The 21,753-nt window shown below is 32.9% G+C and overlaps 5 protein-coding genes across 15 annotated transcripts; 4 read left to right on the plus strand and 1 right to left on the minus strand.

Moving 5' to 3' along the window:
• Window positions 1-564: 564 nt before the first annotated feature.
• Window positions 565-2,861, plus strand: LOC8270779 (protein NTM1-like 9). 5 transcript variants are annotated; one of them, XM_048379756.1, is made up of 5 exons: window positions 565-1,132; window positions 1,226-1,401; window positions 1,484-1,725; window positions 1,994-2,398; window positions 2,499-2,861. In XM_048379756.1, the coding sequence occupies exons 2-5, from the start codon at window positions 1,350-1,352 to the stop codon at window positions 2,577-2,579; spliced, it is 780 nt and encodes a 259-aa protein (XP_048235713.1). In that variant the 5' UTR covers window positions 565-1,132; window positions 1,226-1,349; the 3' UTR covers window positions 2,580-2,861. The 5 variants fall into 5 exon arrangements, with proteins under 5 accessions (XP_048235713.1, XP_048234976.1, XP_048235247.1 ...); XM_048379019.1 differs by having other exon boundaries at window positions 1,243-1,401; XM_048379290.1 differs by having other exon boundaries at window positions 1,243-1,401; window positions 1,997-2,398.
• Window positions 2,862-5,048: 2,187 nt separating this feature from the next.
• LOC125371005 (protein NTM1-like 9) lies at window positions 5,049-6,502 on the plus strand. The gene is made up of 4 exons (XM_048378685.1): window positions 5,049-5,326; window positions 5,419-5,672; window positions 5,767-5,958; window positions 6,038-6,502. Exons 1-4 carry the CDS (start codon window positions 5,179-5,181, stop codon window positions 6,146-6,148), a joined length of 705 nt encoding a protein of 234 aa, XP_048234642.1. The 5' UTR covers window positions 5,049-5,178; the 3' UTR covers window positions 6,149-6,502.
• Window positions 6,503-8,900: 2,398 nt separating this feature from the next.
• On the plus strand, window positions 8,901-10,822 carry LOC8270777 (NAC domain-containing protein 62). 2 transcript variants are annotated; one of them, XM_048377282.1, is made up of 5 exons: window positions 8,901-9,304; window positions 9,402-9,655; window positions 9,747-9,929; window positions 10,023-10,063; window positions 10,717-10,822. In XM_048377282.1, the coding sequence occupies exons 1-5, from the start codon at window positions 9,157-9,159 to the stop codon at window positions 10,727-10,729; spliced, it is 639 nt and encodes a 212-aa protein (XP_048233239.1). In that variant the 5' UTR covers window positions 8,901-9,156; the 3' UTR covers window positions 10,730-10,822. The 2 variants fall into 2 exon arrangements, with proteins under 2 accessions (XP_048233239.1, XP_015572349.1); XM_015716863.3 differs by lacking the exon at window positions 10,717-10,822 and having other exon boundaries at window positions 8,908-9,304; window positions 10,023-10,706.
• Window positions 10,823-12,834: 2,012 nt separating this feature from the next.
• LOC8270776 (NAC domain-containing protein 101) lies at window positions 12,835-15,608 on the plus strand. Of its 2 annotated transcripts, XM_015716847.3 has the most exons (7): window positions 12,835-12,943; window positions 13,103-13,285; window positions 13,402-13,682; window positions 13,889-14,023; window positions 14,120-14,515; window positions 14,824-15,165; window positions 15,259-15,608. In XM_015716847.3, the coding sequence occupies exons 2-7, from the start codon at window positions 13,135-13,137 to the stop codon at window positions 15,544-15,546; spliced, it is 1,593 nt and encodes a 530-aa protein (XP_015572333.1). In that variant the 5' UTR covers window positions 12,835-12,943; window positions 13,103-13,134; the 3' UTR covers window positions 15,547-15,608. The 2 variants fall into 2 exon arrangements, with proteins under 2 accessions (XP_015572333.1, XP_025012427.1); XM_025156659.2 differs by lacking the exon at window positions 12,835-12,943 and having other exon boundaries at window positions 12,975-13,285.
• A 660-nt stretch (window positions 15,609-16,268) lies between these two features.
• LOC8270774 (protein ARV 2) lies at window positions 16,269-21,010 on the minus strand. 5 transcript variants are annotated; one of them, XM_048377274.1, is made up of 10 exons: window positions 20,708-21,000; window positions 20,548-20,595; window positions 20,374-20,463; window positions 19,985-20,030; window positions 19,798-19,880; window positions 19,597-19,691; window positions 18,423-18,489; window positions 18,209-18,284; window positions 16,417-16,540; window positions 16,269-16,317 (listed from the first exon to the last, which is right to left on the minus strand). In XM_048377274.1, the coding sequence occupies exons 1-9, from the start codon at window positions 20,789-20,791 to the stop codon at window positions 16,434-16,436; spliced, it is 696 nt and encodes a 231-aa protein (XP_048233231.1). In that variant the 5' UTR covers window positions 20,792-21,000; the 3' UTR covers window positions 16,269-16,317; window positions 16,417-16,433. The 5 variants fall into 5 exon arrangements, 2 of the variants coding, with proteins under 2 accessions (XP_048233231.1, XP_015572294.1); XR_007216770.1 differs by lacking the exon at window positions 16,269-16,317 and adding an exon at window positions 16,931-17,884 and having other exon boundaries at window positions 16,342-16,540; window positions 20,708-21,010; XR_007216775.1 differs by lacking the exon at window positions 16,269-16,317 and adding an exon at window positions 16,931-17,903 and having other exon boundaries at window positions 16,342-16,540; window positions 20,708-21,005.
• Between the last annotated feature and the right edge of the window lie 743 nt (window positions 21,011-21,753).

A 21,753-nucleotide genomic window follows, 5' to 3' on the forward strand; every position in this document is an offset into this window, starting at 1 on the left:
TCTATTCCATATTTTTTTTAGTCATTTTCTACCTTTGGGACTAATTTCATTTTATGCATCCATTTAAAAATTTACACTTATATTCTTATAAAATCTATAAATAACATGCTAAAATTAATAAGAATTAAAATAACAAAAATTATTTTGAAACTTTTGTCTTGTTTATTGCTTTGATATTATTTCTAGTAATTATTTTAAATAAAATAAAAAATTAAATTAATGGAATCAATATTTTTATGATTAAATCATATTTTGTTTTGATTTTATTTTATTTATCTAATCTATTATTATTTTCGGTTAAAATTATTTTATAAAATTTATTTATAAGTCTAAAATCTATATAATTTAAATAAAATAATAATTAATTTAAAATTTTATATAATTAAATTGAAATAAAATTTGTTATTTTTTAACTATAATAAATTTTATTAAAATATATAAAAACAAAATTTTATATTAATAAATTAATATATTTTATAATATCAATTCTTTCAAATTTTTATTTTATTTAAGTATATATATATATATATTTTTAATTTGAAATGAACACTTTTCGAAGCTGAATGCAAAATACAGACTACCAAACGCCGTCATAAAGTGATACGTTCTCTTTCCAGGAATACAAACAGACATAGTATAGCGGACGATTAAAAAGCAGACTCACTCGCTAAAACGTCCGGACACCCGCTCTTGTGTTCTGCTTCCGTTAGGTCTTTCTCCCTTCTTTTATTTGCAGAAAGTGAACTCCTCGTTTCAGCTCAATCAATGTGCAGCCACGGAATCTATTTTCTTATCCAGTGATCGAGTAAAGACTTCAGAAAGGCAAAACTTAAAGTGACATTCTTAGAAATGTATGGTAGCGGGTAGGAAGGGAGCATAGCCAAATATATGGATCCCCAGAGGGTCCAAAGATCATTTGCATGCCACCAATTGGATTCAAACCAATTAACCTAAGACCTAATCCGGCTTTCCGTGCGATCACCTTGGAACATTGGCGAAGAACATAAAGCAGTTGAATCAGAGTACCACTGCTCGCCCTGCCGTCCTTTCTTCAAATACTGCGGCCAATCGAGTAAGAGAAATTTCTCAACCCCAATCCCATTTCCAGCCATGAAAACTATTTTCTCATCCAGTGAGTGAAATTATTTTAGTTCCATTACATGAACTCTTTAATCTTCTTTATTCTTGTACCCACTTCTCCTAATTGCTTTGTTTTTCTAAAAAGAAATATTCTTTCTATAGGTAAAACCGTAGGGCAGAAAACTGTTGGATATCGATTCCATCCAACTGACGCCGAATTGGTTGGTCATTTTTTGAATCGGAGGAATCTTGGTCGTGGTAACGACGATATGCCAATTGCTGAGGTTAAAGTCTGTGACTTTGAACCCTGGGATCTTCCTGGTAAATCTCAGACCTCTTATGTTGTTTTACTACCCTAATGATCGTGGAGTTTTAATGAAGATAATATGTTCTTGATGTGTAGATCATTCCAAGATTAAATCAGACGATCAAACATGGTATTTCTTTTGTAACCGTGATTTATTAAATAGCCGACGGGTTAACAGGACTACAAAGGCTGGGTTTTGGAAATCCACTGGTAAGCTTCGAAAAGTGAAGACTATTGGCACAAAGAAGGTCATTGGTACCAAGAGGACTTTGGTCTTTCACAAGAAAGGACATGTAAAAACCGAATGGGTCATGCACGAATATGAACAAATTCCGAAGGTAAAACAAGTGTTCCTGGGAAGTGATTATTGCTAATTTTTTTATATTGTTATGATGCTACTACATTGATTTTAAACTTGTTTGAAATGGGTATAAGTGTTTTAAGAATTCTTAATTAAAATTACAGTTTTATGAAATTGCCCTAGTTCCCTTGAATGTTTGGTGACATAATCTCCTTATAGATTTTTGAAATTTACTTTTGCTGATTTGTAGTGCTTAACGTGATATTTTAGACTTTTGAGTTTGTTGATTTGTGCTTCAATATCAGCAGGGAAACTTTGTTGTCTGTAAAGTAAAGACGAAATCAGAAGGAAAGATCAGCAACTGTAGACCAAATGAAATGGCTTCAGCTTCTGCTTCTGAGATTGCTATGACGGCTAATTTATCTTGTGGTGAAAGTGAATTATGCCATCATTTGGCTTCTGATCTTGAAGATCAAACTCCAAATGGTAGGACTGCCGGATCAACCTACCATGATGGGACAAGTTTTTGCAAGGTGAAGCCTTTTCTTAAAAGTCAAAACTCAGACAAGAAAACTGATATTTTAGTCTCCGAGGAAGGTGACTGGAGTCCCCTTATGGCAACACTTGATTATGGAAGTCAAGATCCAAACGAGCAGACTGATATCTCAACGCCTTCAGTGGCTGGTAGTTTAGAAATTAATGCAATAGAGGTAAGAAATGATGCATGTCTTTCAAGTCCTTAGATTTTCCCAGTGGTGCATGAGAAGCAAACTCAAGAGTTTTACATGTTTAAATATAATTTTTCTGCAGGTAGAGGGTCCATTCTTTGATGGCTTAAAAACATTGATTGAGCCAGAAGGCAGTCTTAACTCTGCCCATTCTCACCTATGAATTCCGTGGAAAGTCTCTCCCATGCCATCTTTAGTAGCACTCTGCCCAATGCCACCTTTTGTTTTTGTTTTTTTTGGTATCTTGCAGCATTGTATATAAACGAAGAACTCATAGGGGCTTATTTTGATAGATGATATATGTCCAATGTTTCAAGTTATAACCTATTTGCTTCCAAAACTCTGCAACTAGCATTAACTGTAAGAAATACAATGCTTGTCTTAAGGTTCTGTTGGGACTGTTAGTCTTCCATTTCTGGAAATCTTGAACTTGAAATTCTGTTTAGCTCATATCCTAGTTCGTTAATGGCTATAATGTGGTTATTTCGAGTTGGCCTAATGGAATCAAAAGACTATCAGTTTGTATTGGCTTTGGTTGAATCCTCTGGAATTGTGTTTCAATGTCGAAAGAAGTTCTGTTCAAGATGTAGAGTTGTGCCCTTTTATATGTATTTTCAAGACATCAGATTGCCAATGCTGTTAATGATTGGCAACGAAACTATGATGTTCAATTCAGGAACTACAAAAGCGGAAAAGAGCCACTGGTTCAGAGGAGGCACTTGCAACCGATCAGCGAAACTTCCTCTTATCAATATGACCATCTGTAAGTAATGTTATGTAGTCCACTTTTAAAATTTATAGATACTTTTGTAAAAATATTAGATATGAATGTTTAGTCAAAAAAGAACGCGAAACGAAGTTGCCAAAGGGCATTAGGTTTCATCAATTAAAATCCATATGATCTAACTTCTGCTTCAATGTCTAAAAGCGGAAACAAGTTACCTCATGGGCTATGAAGGCTCCTGTCCTGGAAACACCTTAATTTAAGCTAAAATTGATATGAGAAATAGTGATATGTCAGTTCTTCAAAACAATTGGAGGCATTGCTGATGTCCAAGAAACTGCATTTTAAGAAGTAGAAGGTCAGGTTATTGCGTCTTGAAGTCCGCCATAGACCTTCATGCATGAGGTTGTTGCTCAAACTTAGACAGCTATACTTCCTTCGTAGCCTCAAGGCCTAAGTGCATGAACTTACAGAAAAAGTTTCCTTTCCAACCTCAGCACCAAATTATGTTCAAGGCCTTAAACTTGTTAATCTTGTATCTTAATTAACATATATATACTGTCTAAATGTTTATATCACGGGTTTAGAATTCATACAATCTTATAGAAAGGCAAATTTTGTTTCATTATCTTGATTGATGGATTGTGGAATAATAATAAAACAATAGAGTACTTAAGGTGTTTTCAGATTATCTTTTTGGGGCCATTTTTCGTACATTTCTTGATCTTAATATAAATCTTAAAATGACATCGTTTTATAATTTTGAATTCTTGAGAGAGTGTTTTATCATCCGTAAAAATCTCGCCCTAAATGTTTTAGAATAACTCCAGATGTATGTATAAAAAAAAAATAATAATAAATCTCACAAACTATAAACAGATTTTAATTCAGAAATTGAACTTTAAATTTGAAAAAACATGACAACTAAATTGATAATAAAATTACTAAGAAAAAACAAAAAGGTCTTAAAATATGAGTATCTATAAATTCTACAACAATGACAAAACAGTATCATACCTATCTACTGTATCCAATATAGACTTCCCTGTAAATCAAATCACCAATTTTTTGTAAACTTATAGTAACATACAACAACATATACACGCCCAACCGCACGTGTGTAATGAGGCCAAAACTTGAAATTTTATTGTATCGAGTATAATTTTGTTTTCAATTTTATAGCACCAACATTAACACATTTAAAATTCTCTGAAAAGATGGCAGTGATAAAATATTAAACTCTTAAAATTTTAAGATGAAAGACGATTTTAAATATTAATCTATACATTTAATACATTTTTTTCTTAAAATATATTTAAAAAGAGGTACATATGTGTTATTAAACTATTTAAGATTTTTTTCAATTTAATATGAAAACTCTCTTAATATATAATTGCATTAAAACTTTTGAAATAATATTTTACCGATTATACGAATTATGTCCGACACACTTTGAATTAATTCTAAATAGATTCTTGCACTTAAAAAAATCGGTTATCACTCTACTTACATTTCAAGTCCCCTTGGGATATTAGACTGCTGTCCTACTATAAACTCGCAACTACAGGATCAAGATTGTGTAAATAAACTTGTCAGAGTGTATTCGAGAATGTTCCTATCAGTTACCAAGATTGTTATGGAAGTTGGTAAAGCCCACCAAAGACCATGGAGAAGTTGTCTTCAAGTTCTTACTTTTACAAAATATGTAACCATGGAGAGTTGACTGATGATTGGCCCATGGCACATACAATATACTCTTTGCAATAGAGATAGATACGCGGTTTCTAATTTAGTCTAATTACATTCTAAACCTGGTCACTTAAGCAACTACAGCTTCTTAGTGAAGCAGAGCAAGTTTGTCAGGATGATGCCTATATATAGCAGTTAGCCTGTTACCTAGACTGCACTCACAAACTGCTTGTTCTGTTCTGGTTAATTAAGTGAAGTGTTCCTTGCTCACTAGAGATAAACAGCTCTTACTCTTACTTCCCTTCTCTTCCTTGTTCTCTTTCTCACCTTAAAAAACAGCAAGTGAAAGATGGATACCGGAATTGGCTACAGATTCCACCCATCCGACTTAGAATTGGTGGATCATTACCTGAGGCAAAAGATGCTCGGCAATGATGATGAAGTCTGGCAAATTCCTGAGATTAGTGTCCTCAGTTTTGAACCCTGGGAGTTACCTCGTAAGTCTATTTCTTTCTGGCTTGTTAATCCTGCTTTTTCCTTTTTTGGTGCATCACAAAATATTGGATTAACTAATTCCATTTACGTCCAGAGCATTCAATAATGTTAAGCAACCCGAATGATCAAGTCTGGTATTTCTTTTGCACTCCAAACTACAAGTACTCCAATAGCAAACGGGTCGACAGGACAACCACTGCTGGATACTGGAAAGTTACTGGCAAAGATCGTAAAATCAAGGATATTGCTATTAAAAAAACTCTGGTTTTCTATCAAGGTCGCCCTAAAGGGGTCAGGACAAACTGGGTTATGCATGAATATAGTCCCACTTTCAACTTCCCAACTGAGGTATATATCAAGTTGTTGCGACATTTTCAAAGTCGTTTCACATAGTATATTTAACTGTATTTTCTTTCTTCTCTGTCATGGCATCCTTGTACAGAGGGACTTCGTCATTTGCAAAATAAAGAGAAATGGATATGCAGAAGATATCCCAAACTTCGAAGAAGGTGAATCAAGCACCGCCATAGCTGCTCATACTGAAAATCAGAGCTGCAATAACTATAATTCAACCTTTGAAGGAGAAGAACTTACTCCTCCAGTGGAATCTGGTTCTGGAAATTATGCAACTGAGGTGAGGATCATTCTGAGTTTAATAAGAAGTATATGTATTAGGAACTAAGCTCGTCTTTGTTTCTCCATTCTTTATACAGGAAGACACTCAGGTCCAAACATACATGCAATCATTCCAGGGCTATGACGAGAAAGACTACAGTCTTGACTCTGCATTTCAGTGGCAAAGCAACTATTATCATAATTATTAAGGAAAAACTTATGCTTGGGAAATGAAGGCAGCTAATGTTTTTCTTAAAAAATAATTAAAAAAAAAAAAAAAAAAAAGAGAAAAACGAAGGTGGCTCATGCCTTATGACATTATGGTAATTTGTTGGCCACTTGAAGAGCTGATTTGCCTATTAGTTCTCCTCCTGGCTAGTAAAAGTGAGCAAGTACAACTTGATCGTTCAAGTTTTAATTATATGTCTGTTCTGCTTGTTAATACGGTGCTTTGTAAACCTTGGCAATCGCCACCTGTTTCTTGGTTTTTGTATCTCTTTTGTAATTTCCTTTTTGAGAATAATCTCTTTTGTAATTAATATTATCTGTTCCAACGATATTTATTTTGCCCCTCTAAGTAGATTGTGTTATTATTGCTTAAAGTTCAAAATCATTGGTCAAAATCCAATAGAAAATTCATATTTCTTTTTCTGTCAGCATATAAGTGAACAGAATGTTTTGTTACTTTTTCCATAACAAATGCGGGCCGACTCCAACAACAACAAGGGCTTCCATATCTTCCAACCAATTAACATGTTGCAGGATTTAGGAGTGGTAGGTAAAACAAGTATTAAAATGCCTATTTCAGGAACACCACACCCAATATAAATTTCTCTTTTCTTTTGTAGAAAAATAACAAACAAAAAGATGTTGCATGATCTGAAACACTAAACCTTGACATTACTCATCAAGTACGAAATTTCTCTTGATGAGATGAAGGCGTTGCTTGAAACAGATGAGAGCATCAACTCTGCAATTTTCTCACGCAATGAGTCTACTGTATTGCCTTCCAAAATCTGGAATTACAGTCCTGTGAACATATTAGTATAAGAATTTAAGAGTGAGAAGCGCAATGTTAAACTAGCTTGTCTTGTTATGGCTACAAATTGGTTCTTGTTAGGTGGTGTAGGTGGAGTAGAATCAAGAGACTAGCATGTTGCATTAGCTTAGCTTGGCTGGGTATCTGTCTGTCTTTATCCTGATACATATATATATATATATATATATATATGTAATGCCCAAGTACATATGTGTTGGACTGTAGCTGTTGGGAATGTTCTTGCAGTATTGATTGAAGGAATGAGAGCCTATACACTTTTGAAATAACAACATTTAAATTTATGTAAAACACTACCAATGGTTTTCTTTGTTACTCCGTTTTGTTTTGATATTGGCCTGATTTTATTGCACACAAAATGTGACTTCAGATTAATTTGGGGGCAATAGAAGAATATCTACAATCCAATTTTATTGCATGCAAGGCACACACACTCGTGTGATATTTCAACAATGATCACACACCTTTGTATTTAATTTACACGTCTCCATAAATCAAATCAACAATTTTATAAATTGACAGTAACGTACACTAATATATAGCGCAATAGCACGCTATTGTAATGAAATACGACCTTTAATAAAATCTTTTTTAAAAGAAAAAATTAAAATTATCAACAGAAATTCATTTTCAGTCTAATTACTGATTAAATTCTAGATTTTATATTTTTTAATAATTTTATTTAATTATTTTAAAATTTTAAAATAAATATTTATAATTTTTAGTTTATTTCTAAAAACATCTTTTAATAATAAATTTTAAAATTTCATAATAAAAAAGTCGATTTTACTTATTAAAAAAATAATTATTATGAATCAACAAATATAATTTGTATTAGATTTAATAATATAAGCATTAAAAGTCTCACATGTGTGCATTCTTTTACATATTTTATATTTAAACACAATAAACTTTTTGCTAACATACTAATTTTTCTTTTAGTAAACAGAATTGATTTGTCACGTTAATTTTAAAATTATTATTAAAAATATTTTTAAAAATGAATAAAAAATATTATAGTACATGGAAGAAGGAAATGATAGGTTATTAAACTTTATAATGGGAGACATTTTCAAATATTAGCCTGTTCATCTAATAGAATATTATTTCTTACAAAATGCTAAAGAAGGAGACAACATGTGATGTGATAAGAAGAGAAAAGGTCATTAAACTGCTTACTTTAAACGCCCCCTTAGAATGTTACATTGATGTGCTACTATAAGCTCGCAACTATAGGATCAAGATCGTAAACAAACTTGTCAGAGTATTCGAGAATGTTCCTATCAGTTACCAAGATTGTTATGGAAGTTAGCAATGCCCACCAACGACCTTGGAGATGAAGTTTTCTTGTAGTTTCACTTTTGTAATATTTAGTTAAATGTTCCCTATATTCTATAACAGAAAATAACAAATTTGATGTGTTAATTCTTATATCTCTTAATTTTGATGTCCGGTTTATTTTTTATTTTAATTTATTAAAAATTATTAAATATATGATGTCACTACTCAGTTTTACAAATTAAGATATTCATATATCTTAATAAATTAATTTAAATAGCTTTTTAAAAATATTTTTTCATTTTTTTCCAATATTTTTTATAAATTTTTATTTAATTTCAAAATCTAAAAAGAATAATAAAATTCTTTTTTTCTCATTTATTTAAATAAAAATAAAAAAATAAAAAAATTGTAACTAATGAGAGTATTTAGATCATTTTTATTTTCATGTAATAAAAAGAGTTAAATTATTAATTTAATCTATTAAACATATTATAATATTTATATGTTAACAAGTTTAGATATTTGATTTATATAATAAAATAGAAGAAATAGAAAATCTAAAATACTAATTTTATAATTATTCCAAATCGACTGATGATTGGCCTCTGACAACAAATACAATATACTCTTGGCAACGCGGTTTCTATTTTATAGTCTATTGCATTCCAGTCCTAGTCATTTAAGCATCTGCCTTCTTAGTGAAGCAGAGCAAGGGTGTTAGGATGATGGCTATATATAGCACTTAGCCTGTTACCTAGACTGCACACACTAACTACTTCTTCTGGGTAATTAATTGAAGTCTTCATAGATTGCTCTTGCCCTTGTTCTCTTCATTGTTTTTTCTTTTTTTTTCTCATTTACAGAAACAGTAGGTGAAAGATGGATACCGGAATTGGCTACAGATTCCACCCTTCCGACGTAGAATTGGTGGATCATTACCTGAGGCAAAAGATGTTTGGCAATGATGATGAAGTCTGGCAAATTGCTGAAATAAATGTCCTCGGTTTTGAACCTTGGGAGTTACCTGGCAAGTCTATATATATATCTTTCTGTCTTGTTAATTCTGTGGTTTTTCTTTTAGTCCTTCACCATATATTTGAGTAACCAATTCCATTTGCATGCAGAGCATTCCATAATGTTAAGCAACCCGAATGATCAAGTGTGGTACTTCTTTTGCACTCCAAATTACAAGTACTCCAATAGCAAACGGGTCGACAGGACAACTACTGCTGGATACTGGAAAGTTACTGGCAAAGATCGTAAAATCAAGGATATTGCTATTAAAAAGACTCTGGTTTTCTATCAAGGCCGCCCTAAAGGGGTTAGGACCAACTGGATTATGCATGAATATATTCCCACTTTCGACTTCCCAACTGAGGTATATATCAAGTTGTTGCGACATTTTCAGTCATTTCACATAGTATACTTACTGTATTTTCTTGCTGCTTTGTCATGGTAAACTTGTACAGAGGGACTTTGTTATTTGCAAAATAAAGAGAAATGCAGATTCAGAAGATCCCCCGAACTTTGAAGAAGGTGAACCAAGTACCGCCATAGCTGCTTATACTGAAAATCACAACTACTATTCGACCTTTGAAGGAGAAGAACTTACTCGTTCATTGGAATCTGGTTCTGGAAATTATGCAACTGAGGTGAGGATCAGTAGTATGACTTTAACAAGAAATAAAATATATAAATATGCTATTAAGAATAAAGCTCATCAGGTTTCCACATTGTTCATACAGGAAGACACTCAAGTGCAAGCATATGTGCAATCATTCCATGGGTATGACGAGAAAGACTACAATCTTGACTCTGCATTTCAGTGGCCAAATAACTATTACTATTAATATGGGTGGGGAATGAAGGTAGTACACCTCTATGGTAGAATCAGTCGGGGGGCCCGAGAGGCGGTTAACTATTACTATTAATATGCGTGGGGAATGAAGGTAGTTCATGCCTTATGAAATAAATTGTCGTTTTCTGGTCATTTTGAGAGCCGATCCGCCTGTCCTAGCTAGTATAAGCGAGCAAGTTCAACTTGATCATTCAAGTTTTAATTACTGCATCTCTGTCCTGATTGTTAATATTAAACCTTGGCAGTAGCCAATTGTTTCCTGGTTTTTTTGTATATCTTATAATTAATATTATCTTCTTGAATAATAATTATTCTGCCCCACAAAATAGATTGTGCAATTATTGCTTAAAAGTTCAAAATCATCGGTCAGAAATCCACAATCCATATTATTTTTTACTCTCACCATACGAAATTATTAAACTTGATCCCTTCTTTTTCTGTTCCCTCTGCAACAAACAATAAATAAATGGGAAAGGGTTCAAGCAGTAGACATCCGACTGAACCATATCCCGTAAATCGTTGACCTTCAAATTCTTTTGGTTCCTAACAAAATATCTTTTCCTTTAAAACGGTGCATTTAGCTCCTTCCATTAGATGAGACTACTCCGACGTGGAGTTATTGGTGATGACGCGTGGACAAGTGGGACCATATTCTTGCTGAATTGAGACAGATATGGCATAGAGGGAAGATGATGAAGAGTGGCGGTGTCAATACTCAGGTATTAGTTTCAGATTTGGCATTTTCCAATATCTAAGGAAAATAGGCTTTGAAACTGGGTGATGGTTGAGCATGACGACAGACTCATCTTTTAGCAATTTTTCTTTTTGGGTCAAATCATAATCTGAATTATCATTACTTACTTGCCAAGGCTAATTAATTATATTCATATATATGAAGTAGCTTCAATTTTATCTATAGTGTATATGATAAACGCAAGTCTTGTCATTTCTTTGATTCTAATCATTAAACAAATTAGTTAGTTCTGTCTTATGATAAAAGAAAATTGTTATCATAATCCTATATGTTCATTTTGTATTTTTTTTACCTTGATAACTACTTAGATAAAGAAAAAAGAAAAAAAAATTATTTATAGCAGTTATATACATCATTAATAAATAGAAAAATAATATATATATATATATATATATATATATATATATATGAATGAGTATTTTATATTTTGATATTAAATAATTGATATATATATTATTATTTAAAATTAATAAATATATCAATTATCTATTAGTTTGGTGTATAAATAATGATATACAATAAGATTATATAATAATTTTTCTTTTTAGAAGAATACAAACTTGAGTGTTTTATGGTAAAAGTATTAGCAATCTTCATATACATATGATGACTTAGTTAAGCTGTGTATATCGTATTACTTTTAATGTCTTAATGATTTTCTAGCTCTACATATTTTAATTTGTCTATGTAGTAAAACTAAAATGGGTTCCTTTTAAAAATATAAAATAAAATGAGGTTAAATTAAAAGGCATGAACTTTTAAATATGTTTATTTTTATATTTATCGTTATCAATTTGTCTTTCTCTTTTTGTAACAAATGAAAATCATACAATTTTGTATAGAAGTTTTTTATAAAAAGAAAAAAAAAGAATGAAAGGGATTCAAAGATAGTTTTAGATTATATTAGTTACTTCTTTTTATTGTCTTATATAAAATTGGTGTAATTACAATGTTAATGAACACTGATTTTCTTGAATATGGAGCTATTATAGACTAGTGTGAGTGACATGCACTGGTTTTTTTTGGATAATTATACTTGTAGTATCTAAATTTATCGAAAATTAACAATCGAATGATTGAATTTTTAAAACTAATAATTAAATGTGATAATTTGTAAAAAATAACAAAATAATATTTGTAACGTATTACAAATTATAAATAATGATGTAAATTATTTTATATTAATGAGGTAAAAGTAAGAGACATGTTCTAAAAATGTGTTATAAAAATAATAAAATAATAAATTTATTCATCATTATACAAATATTTTTTTACCAAGTTATTAGAGCTTTATAATGCAATAAATATTAGGATTCATAAATTGGAGATTAAGGATTATGACTACCAAATTGGAAATTAATAGAGGTTAGAGAAAAAAATTATATAAGATAAAATTTACTGTTTGGTTATAATACTAATGAAGTCACTCTAATTTTTGACATGTTTAACAATTTTTAGTCTTTCATTTATATCTATAAAAATTTAAGAAAAATTTAAAAATCACACATATTTTATTATTTTTTTACATATTACCACATTAACAAATTACCACACTCAATTATTAATTTTAAAAATTAAAAAAATCGATTTTTATTTTTTAAGATTTTAGACACTAAAGATATAATTATCTTTTTATTTTTTTAAATCGATCTATGGAAAGATAACATATATGCTACGTTCGTACTTATTGTTGCATTTGTACTCTAGCAGCATGACTCAGTTTCTTTTCCCTAATTTACAAGCTTTCAAATTGAAATATTAATAATAAGCTTTAGCAATTATGCATTGAATAGTTTGTCCATCATCTGTTCAAATGAGGAGTTTTATTAATGGTTATTATATCTAATTCAATCTATTATATATGTAATTTTTTTAGATAAAAAGTTAAATTTAAATTTCATTAATTAAAAATAATAATAATAATTATGGAATGTGCAGATAGGCTGCTAACAATATATTAAACATAAGTGGTCCACCGGAAGGAAGCAGGAATTTGCTTTCCTAATCTAATAGTTCCATTTTATCCAGAGCCGCATGATGAAATCCAATTTCAGGTAGCATCTCCTCTAAAGCTTAAGCTAGAAGGAGACTGAAGTCGTCCAAGTCAATGCCCAAATAATATAATATAATATAAATATAAGCACATTATTTTGCTTCCATTTTCTTTCTTTTATTTTCAGTCCCACTCACAGTCAGCTTCTTTCTTGCTTCAGAACTAAAATTATCTGCCTGGGTTTCTGATTAAATGAATGGAAGAGTAGGATATAGATTCCATCCAACTGATGAGGAACTCGTCAGCTATTTTCTAAGGCACAAGATTGATGGGCATGATTTTCTTGTTGATGATGATATTCATGTCATTGATCTCTGCAAGTTCGACCCCTGGGATTTGCCTGGTAAAATATCGAAACTTTTTAAGCCAAAACTAACACCCATCGACCAATAATTAGATAAAAATGATAATCCATTAATGTTGTTGTTGTCTTATTTTTAACTTTTTTTTGGGTTCCAGGGTTTGCATCTCAGGGTTCAAATGATCAAGTGTGGTATTTCTTTTATAGAAGGGAGCTCAAGTATAAAAGCCCGAGCAAACCTCGTTACAACAGAACAACAGCGACTGGAACTGGACACTGGAAACCCACCGGCGCCGAGCGTTTAGTCAAGGCCAAACGTACCAAGAGGGTAATTGGTGTAAAGAGGACTTTGGTTTTCTATTTGCGTGGCACTCCTAAAGAGGTCAAGACTAATTGGGTTATCCATGAATATGAGCCTAAAACTAGCCCCCCTCACCAGGTCTGACTACCGTCCCTATTCACTTTCATCGACTTCAGCCACCAAATTTCTAGTGTCGCTGCATTTGCTTTATATAGGTTGAAGAATCGATTTTTATTTTGTTCTTTGTGGGTCTTCGTGAGACTAGTATCTTCTTCTTTCTATAGCCTTGAATGTCATAAATAATGAGGGCATACTCATTTTTGTCATTACTTCAACTTATCCAGGCGGATTTGGTTCTCTGTAAGTTAAAGGAAAAAGCAGATAACAAGGCTGATACATCAGGATGTGACGAAGGAGAATCGAGTCACAATGGGCCTTCTGATATTGAGAGTCCTCAAATAGAGATTCCAGTCTCAGAGGTGATATAAGAGTGCCTTTGTCATATGCAGTGTAACTGTCGACGTAAGTATATTTCCCGGACTAATGCAATTGCTTTCCTGCTATTATTTCTCCAGGTCGACCAAGAGCTACTTCTGGAATCTATACTTGCTGGTAATGGGGTAAATCCCAATCATCCCTCTGCTGAGCAGCCACGATTCCACATAGAGGAAGGTATCTCTATCGAGGATCTAATGTCGACTGACGTATTCGATAATGGGTCTGATGACATGACATTTCAATTTCACACCAATGAGCCTGAAGAGGATCCCTTTGAGATGGCAGATTCATTTCTAGATTTACCAGATGAATTTAGCGGTGAAGGGTACCTGTGTTCAAATTCTGCAGACCACAATGTTTATAGTCATGAATCTGCACGCACTCACCACAATCATTCTGGCTCACCGCAGTCATTAAGTGGAGTGTATCTTGATGATTTTAGTGACATGGAGGCTGAAATTGTCTATGGAAAGGTAATGAAAATATTTTTCTTGCACCCATGTAAACCTCAAATCGGTATCTATATTTGCATGCTTGCTATATAGGAACATACTGTTGGGAAATGCTGCAACATTGTGCATCTTACACGGGGTTTCCTGCAGCATTCTTCTAGTGCGTGCATTTAGTGTCTTCTGGTGAATAAGTGTGTTTTTGCACTGAAATCTTATACCTTGGTCAAATACTTCCCTACCTGCAATCATTGAAGTTGTTTTAACTTCATTCAACTAGTAGTGATTTTGAGGACACTTGATAGTTTTCTATGTTCTTGTATTTATAACAGTCTTCGCAATTTGGAGCTTCAAACTTGAACAACCATGCAAGAGAATACCGACAGACTCGAAGGATTCAAGCACTTACTGAAACTTTTCCTCCTTCGAGATATGAGAATAGCAGAACATCAAAGCACCATGTTCATCATGGTGATATCCTACTAATGGAGGCTTCATCAGCAGATTCGGCTAGCACTGAAGAGATCAAGTGTGTTGGAGTAGTCGGCAAAAACTATCCTGTTAATGTGAAACAAGGTTCTTCAACATCAACCGACATCTCAGTAAAGAAGGAAGTAGTCACTCCAAGAAGAAGTCACATTCAGAGAAAAATTCCGGCAAAGTCCGAACAGAAGGTAAGAAACATTAGTTTAAGTTACACAGAGAAAACTTGAAATTCACTTGTCTCCAGCAATGAAATTAAACTCTTTTTTTCTCTGTATCTGCAGGCCAAAGAAGCTAGAAATCAGGTTACTGCAATTAATCTGCCACGGGAGTCCCCTAAAGAAAGCATCATCATGAAGACCGAAAAAGATCAGAAAATGGGTAGTACAAAACCAAATTTGAACGTAAAAACAAATGAAATGCCTGGTAATGAAAAGACGGGATCTTTCATTCGCCTGGAGACATCTCTATTAAGCCAAAGACCGATCCCACTATCGGTTTATATTGTTAATGTATTTGTTGGTCTGCTTTTGTTTTATCTTATTTTGTCCTTTGAACACGCCTGCTTGTAAGTAAGGAATTGCTGATACTTCACCAAGTGATAGTATGGTTTATAGATGTATTACACAGACAAGATGCAGGTGTGCTTGAATGTGTCGTAATGACTGTGTGGCAGATGTAAAATAGTAATAATGGACTAACAGAAACAGGACTTGCATCCTTAGCATCTAAAAAAAGTGTTATATTCTTGTCTGTTCTAAATCATGAAACTGAGCAGCTGCTACGAGAATTTCCTTTCAGGCTTATTAGATGTAAAAGACAGTGGACTGTTTCCAGTTAGCCTACTGGTTTTGATCAGAAATAAATTGGTTGATAGATTGCGCATATGTTTTGAAAAGCAGTCATAATTTCAAGAATTTTTCCTGAACTCATTCTTCATTATTAAATCACAACAATTGTTCTTTTTCTTTTCCTTACATCTTTCCTTCTCTTTAAATCTCTTTATCCCAAAAACATGTTTTTATTCAAAGGCTCCTGACTGTGAAACCTCATTTGGCATCAAGCTCTTAGTCTGGGCCCTCTGCCAGTAGCATAACCAAAAAATAGGTTGTTTGATGTCTCTCTTGTGGGTATTTTCTTTTTCCATATTCAATATAAACAGCTACTCTGAGACTATAACCAAGCCTATATTAGATGCATGAAAATATCTTAAGATTCAGGGAAATTGTACAAGGCATTGCAGGGCACTAGTAATCTAAAAAACAGATTTCTAGTTTCCTTTTTCTTGTCCGAGTCAGAGAGAACACTGGGGAGAGCAGCGAATGATGGAATTTCAATCAATGCTGTATATATTTACAACACAAAAAGACAGGAAAAGGAAATAAAATATTTTTTCAACTTCAATGAAATTGTACATGCATGTTTCAAGAATAAAAACATACAATTAATTACTGCTGTTTCAGTTTCCTGACGATCCTACCATAGGCACCAGAGTGGCAAGCAACTTTGCGGCATGTGCACAGAAGCAGGCTCCAATACATCCACCCAGATCTGACTCGGTGATAACTGCGTCATATAAGGAAGAAAATCTTATCAAAGGGTCTCATAAAATCCGTTTAAATTCATCAGATCATTTCTACCGTGATCAATCATTCACAGCAAACACAAATGGTGTTGGATGTACTACATGGAGGAAATGTCACTTGATTTCACAGAAGTCATTAATATATAATTTAATGCACTGAATTTTGCAACGATGGCTCCCATAGAAAGCTAACGTGGCAGTAATGTGAACCATATTGTCAGTCAAATAAAATCCCATTCAAGATTAAGCGAGTGTACATGTACTTCTCCCAGAAACACGTAAAAACCATCCATTTCAGCTCCCATGCATTCTGCAAGTTTCTATTTTATAATATGCACAAGGGTTAATAAGAAAAAGTACATTTCACTCACCATCTTTCGTTTTATCAAAAGCATGTTATGAAGCAAAACTTCTCGCCTCCCAATCATTCGCAAATAAGCAAATGACACAGTTTCTTCACGTTAAGATCAGCCAAAAGTTCAACCTGAGGTTGCTACAGCAAGGAAATTCGGAAGGATCTATATTTACTTACCCAGGTTTCAAATTCTCTTAATTCTAAGTTAATAGAAAAAATCTATCACCTCCATAATGATCCAGTACAGTGCAATTGCGTATGTAAGGGACAGAATTTGAGTTAAATAACTCAATGACTTGGGAAGTCAATAAGTAACAGAAGGGATTGCATATACCTTGAGCTAATTTTGACGAACAAAACAAGATTCCGTTTATAGCTAAAATTAACCCAACTTACTCTACAACCAAGGCCCTCCCCTCATTACCAACAGTAAAAACTGTGCAAGCAATAGCCTTTGTAAGGCAGAATGTATGGTCTTGATTTCTCCCCCATGATTTACGAAGAACCTGCTGTGTTAAGAGCATGCTCACCCATGGTCCCAAGAACAACCACATTTCATAGTGTATTGCTTAGAGCATCATAAACACACAATACATCCTTCAACAATATTACATAATGGTTAAGTGGTTGCTGTGTTAGTGAAGGAAACCTCCATCTTTTATGACATCAAACAAAGTATTGGTAGCTGGACTGATTGAAAGATATTTCTTCAAAAGGTGGATGTTCTCTGAAGACGCTTTCATTGTGGGCAATGTAGGAAGCTTTCTCAGATGCTCTAACATTATAATAAAAATGGCTCTGACTGATGAAGAAAAGTGTTGCAGTCTTCTCCACCTGAATTTCATTTTTTTGGCAGGAGGACAAGCGATTCCTTCCCATCAATTTAGGTCCACGAGGCACTCCAAGTGGTTTCTATGCCAGGCTTCTATTAAGATTTTTAAACAGTGTGATGGTGGATCCCAGAGAAATGCTTTGCAAAGTTCAATGCACTAATTGCAATGAGATTAATAAATCAAAAAGGAAAAACAGTTAAGAACCAAATAAAATACAAGAAAAGTTTTGGCAACCATGGTATAACTATGCCTAAGAGATAAGTTCAATGACCTCCAGAAAAATTTACTAGAGTATTTATTTATAGAACAGAAACAGTAAAAGAAAAGTATATCATGAAAGTGCTGTAGAGTTCATAAAGAATTCTATGGACCATATAACAAATTAGTAGGAAGAACAATACTGAGATTGATAGAAGTAAAAAACTACTACAGGCAGGAAGGTGAATAATTTGGTATCTGACCTTTTAATGCCACTATGTTGGAAGACAGAACAAATAAATCAATGATGAATATCACAGAAGATGGAAATTCCCAGACCTGTAGCACACTTATTCAGAGTCAGACTTAACCAAACTACAAGGGTATAATAGAGAATAAGGCCAAAAAGATCACAGAAGATAAAAGTGTAAAAGCCACAATTTATAAGTTTTGCTAAGCAATACTAAGAAACTATACCATCATTGCAATTAGAAAGATCTTGAAGTAACTTGAAACAAGGATAGCAGGCAACAAGCCTCTAGTCCTGAAAAATAAGGAGAATTAGTCAGATCATACGCTTAGTCTTTCTGCTTTATAGTGTTGGGACTGAAGCATATTGAAAACTTTGTATCGAATTAAACAGCACAGTATATAACCTCACAAGTTGGATATCAAAATCTAATTTATTTTTTCCTTAGCTGGCCATATTTGCTTAATGATTACTGGCATTTGTTCCACCAAGTTCCCCCATACAATTCTTTATAGGCTTACCTCTATTTCCCATGTTACTAGACATTTTCTACATGAAATTTTTATTTTCTTATTCATTCCTATCATTAATCTGAAGATCCTGTTTTCAATTGGATTGTGCTATGGATATTGCTGTATCAATACCCTACTATTGTTGTAGTCAAAGATCCCAAAAATTTCTTACCCTCTCCATCCACATCCCAAATTAAACATTAGACAAAGAGTACTTAACTAGAGGGGTTTTCGCTATTACACTCACAGGCTGCCCTTGAGAACAACATATACAATGAGTGGCATGCAAAATATTGCTACTAGTAAATTGTAATCTTTACATGGCCGACCAAGATGTATCTATTAAAAATTTGAATTGATGAGTGGCATGCAAAAGATTGCTACTAGTAAAGTGTACTTTTTACATAGCCAACCAAGATGTATCTATTAGAAATTTGAACTGAATTGAATTGAGAAGGTGAGAGGTAAGAATGAGTAGAATGTAGATACATTAATATTATAAGAAGAGATTGAGCTTTATTAGATTTGGGTCCACCATAACCAAAATGACTAGAACTAGTCACATCGGTAGTTGGCCCTCATCACTTATATGCCCTTTTAATATTTTGTATATTTTAAATGTGGGATACTCTAAGTGAAACTAGGCTTTGATTTTCCAATTATCATGTGAAATGAGAGCCTCCATGAAATTTGAAATGCAGTGGCAGCAGTGAAATGAAATCGTATTGACCAGATGAGGAATCAGGCCAGACCTGATATGTCGCATGTGTGGTTGGCCCTAATTACTTATATGCTCTGTATACTTTAGATGTGGGATACTCTAATAGTATCTGAAAGGAGGAAAATAATAACAAGTAAGAAAGGGCTTGAAACTACAGTAAAGATTTACCTGGAGACCCTAACTGATGCTTTCAGTAAAATCCTTGTTGCAAGAAGAAAAACACAAAGGAATGTAAGGTTTCCAAGAAAGACATCCATGAATATCTAGCATAGCCAATGGTAGAACTGAATAGTCAAAATTTCATGAATTATCCAAACCTACAAAAGTTAAAGATTAAAATACATTTCCAATCACTCTAGCAGTGCTGACCTTTTGAGATCTCCAAAACAAGGACGGAAAGCTCAAGGAAGAAACCTGCTCTTCCACATTCCTTTGCAATAGTATACTTCTATCTTGGATTGCTAAGGCACACAATATTTAGGTCAATACAAGTATATAAAAATAGAACTATCGACATGTTGAAACAAGAACACCATCTCAAAACGAAAATGGATACAAGCATCCAGAAGAAGAAAACTGATAGCAGACTTCCATATCAAACCCTGCAAATCAGCCCCATATACGGTCAATGCTTTGTTCAGCCCAGCCACTTCTATAGATAATTGCAGAGAAGCTACATAAATGACATCATCAAACCCCATTACTAAAGTCCAATCAACCTAGATGAAATCTACTTAACAATCATGCCCTTAAAGAGTTCCTCCTATCAGGATTCTATATTTCAAATGTCACCAACAATTTTAGAGAAAAATAATGAGGTCATTTGAGCTTCAACGAAGCAGGCATGTATTCACACAGAGATGATCACTCTTAACTGTATTAAAAGAAAAATCAAATAAAATAAAATAAGAAGTAGATAGGGAATAATAAAGAAGCTGATAGTACCTCTAAATTGACAGTTTCTTGATTAAGCACATTATAAAGTAGATGCCTATAAGCTTTTGGCTTATGCAGAATCAAATCAATCAGCATAATCTGCACAAATTGAGTGAACACATTTGGACAGAAACCAACTCTAGTTAATTTTTTAAGAAAAATGAGAAGGGTATCATAAATTACCATAAATTCACATTCAATATACTCATCTGCAACTGCTTTGCAATTCTCCTATCAATAAAAGAACAATCTTTTTGAGCGTTAACTGAGAATTGAGAGAAGGAGAAAACAAAACAAAATTTAAAGTTAAAGAAAAAAAGGGGGGGAAGTGAAAGAGCTTTACACATTTCATAAGTCGAATATTCCCTGGTGAGTATTGCACATAGAGTGACTTCACTCCAAATCCACACTCTACACATCTGTACATCTTCTGCTCTCTGTCTCACTACCTGAACCAGAATCAGTATTCAAATGATCGTGTTTTTTCCTTTTTTTTTGTGAAACCTGTTAAAGCTAAAAATCAGGCAAGGACCTAAAACTACTTCAATTCAAGTTTAGCCAAGCATAAGTGGGCCAGTTCCATTAAGGTTAGGGCCGACATGTTTTTTGGGCTTGCTTTTTGGTTTTCTCTCTGTCGGTTGGAATCCTAAACTAGTAGCATATATGGGTTGTGGGTAGGGGGCATTTGTGCACAAGTCCAATTAAAAAAACGGGGCAGTAGCTTATAAATATAAGCATCTCGTTCTCCTACTATTATAATCTGTTTTGAGCGTTCTTCTGCCTCTCCTTTTCTCCAATGGTACGAAGGTGAACAAAATAAAGGCATGTTTGTTCCTTTGAGCTTTTATAGTGTTTTCATTGGTACCCATTACTCTTAGATATTCCCATCTCACTTTGCAATCCAATTTAGGTTTGGTCGAGTTGGTAAAAATAATAGAATCAAAACTATAAATTTATACGGTTGGCGTTTGATTAGTAACAATCTATTCTGAAATTGGAATAAGAATTTGTTCATTGATGGAATTCTCTGTTCTCTTAAAGAATGAATTTTTATAATCAAACAAGTACAATAGTACCTTATTATCTATATTAACAACAAATTAAATATTATTATTTTTATAATAATTATATATTATTAACATCAATAATAGATAAAATTTGATTTTCATTCTATACTGAATTAAATAACATATACAAAATTAATCATTTCCTTTCTATTTCAATTCTCATTCCAGACTTTGAACTAAAAAGAATTGTTAGATGATTTTCTTATATCATATTCCAAAAATGAAAGTTTTGTTGTTCATAAATCATAGAAAGAGAATAAACAATAGATGACTTTGTAATAAGATTTAAGATTAATCGAGATAGCATCCCAATTAAAGTTTG

This window comes from Ricinus communis, chromosome 1 (genome assembly GCF_019578655.1).
Source record: "Ricinus communis isolate WT05 ecotype wild-type chromosome 1, ASM1957865v1, whole genome shotgun sequence".
Lineage (NCBI taxonomy): Eukaryota > Viridiplantae > Streptophyta > Magnoliopsida > Malpighiales > Euphorbiaceae > Ricinus > Ricinus communis.

Coding starts and splice junctions, on each gene's coding strand:
- LOC8270779 (XM_048379019.1), top strand. CDS start 1,111: ATGAAAACTATTTTCTCATCCA. Junction 1,133..1,242: donor GAAAACTATTTTCTCATCCA/GTGAGTGAAATT, acceptor TTCTTTCTATAG/GTAAAACCGTAGGGCAGAAA. Junction 2,399..2,498: donor TAGAAATTAATGCAATAGAG/GTAAGAAATGAT, acceptor ATTTTTCTGCAG/GTAGAGGGTCCATTCTTTGA.
- LOC125371005 (XM_048378685.1), top strand. CDS start 5,179: ATGGATACCGGAATTGGCTACAGATTCCACCCATCCGACTTAGAATTG. Junction 5,327..5,418: donor TGAACCCTGGGAGTTACCTC/GTAAGTCTATTT, acceptor ATTTACGTCCAG/AGCATTCAATAATGTTAAGC. Junction 5,673..5,766: donor CTTTCAACTTCCCAACTGAG/GTATATATCAAG, acceptor ATCCTTGTACAG/AGGGACTTCGTCATTTGCAA.
- LOC8270777 (XM_015716863.3), top strand. CDS start 9,157: ATGGATACCGGAATTGGCTACAGATTCCACCCTTCCGACGTAGAATTG. Junction 9,656..9,746: donor CTTTCGACTTCCCAACTGAG/GTATATATCAAG, acceptor AAACTTGTACAG/AGGGACTTTGTTATTTGCAA. Junction 9,930..10,022: donor CTGGAAATTATGCAACTGAG/GTGAGGATCAGT, acceptor TTGTTCATACAG/GAAGACACTCAAGTGCAAGC.
- LOC8270776 (XM_015716847.3), top strand. CDS start 13,135: ATGAATGGAAGAGTAGGATATAGATTCCATCCAACTGATGAGGAACTC. Junction 14,024..14,119: donor TAGAGATTCCAGTCTCAGAG/GTGATATAAGAG, acceptor TTATTTCTCCAG/GTCGACCAAGAGCTACTTCT. Junction 14,516..14,823: donor CTGAAATTGTCTATGGAAAG/GTAATGAAAATA, acceptor TATTTATAACAG/TCTTCGCAATTTGGAGCTTC.
- LOC8270774 (XM_048377274.1), bottom strand. CDS start 20,791: ATGTACAGATGTGTAGAGTGTGGATTTGGAGTGAAGTCACTCTATGTG. Junction 20,596..20,707: donor ATATTCGACTTATGAAATGT/GTAAAGCTCTTT, acceptor TTTTATTGATAG/GAGAATTGCAAAGCAGTTGC. Junction 18,285..18,422: donor TCTTTCTAATTGCAATGATG/GTATAGTTTCTT, acceptor AGTGTGCTACAG/GTCTGGGAATTTCCATCTTC.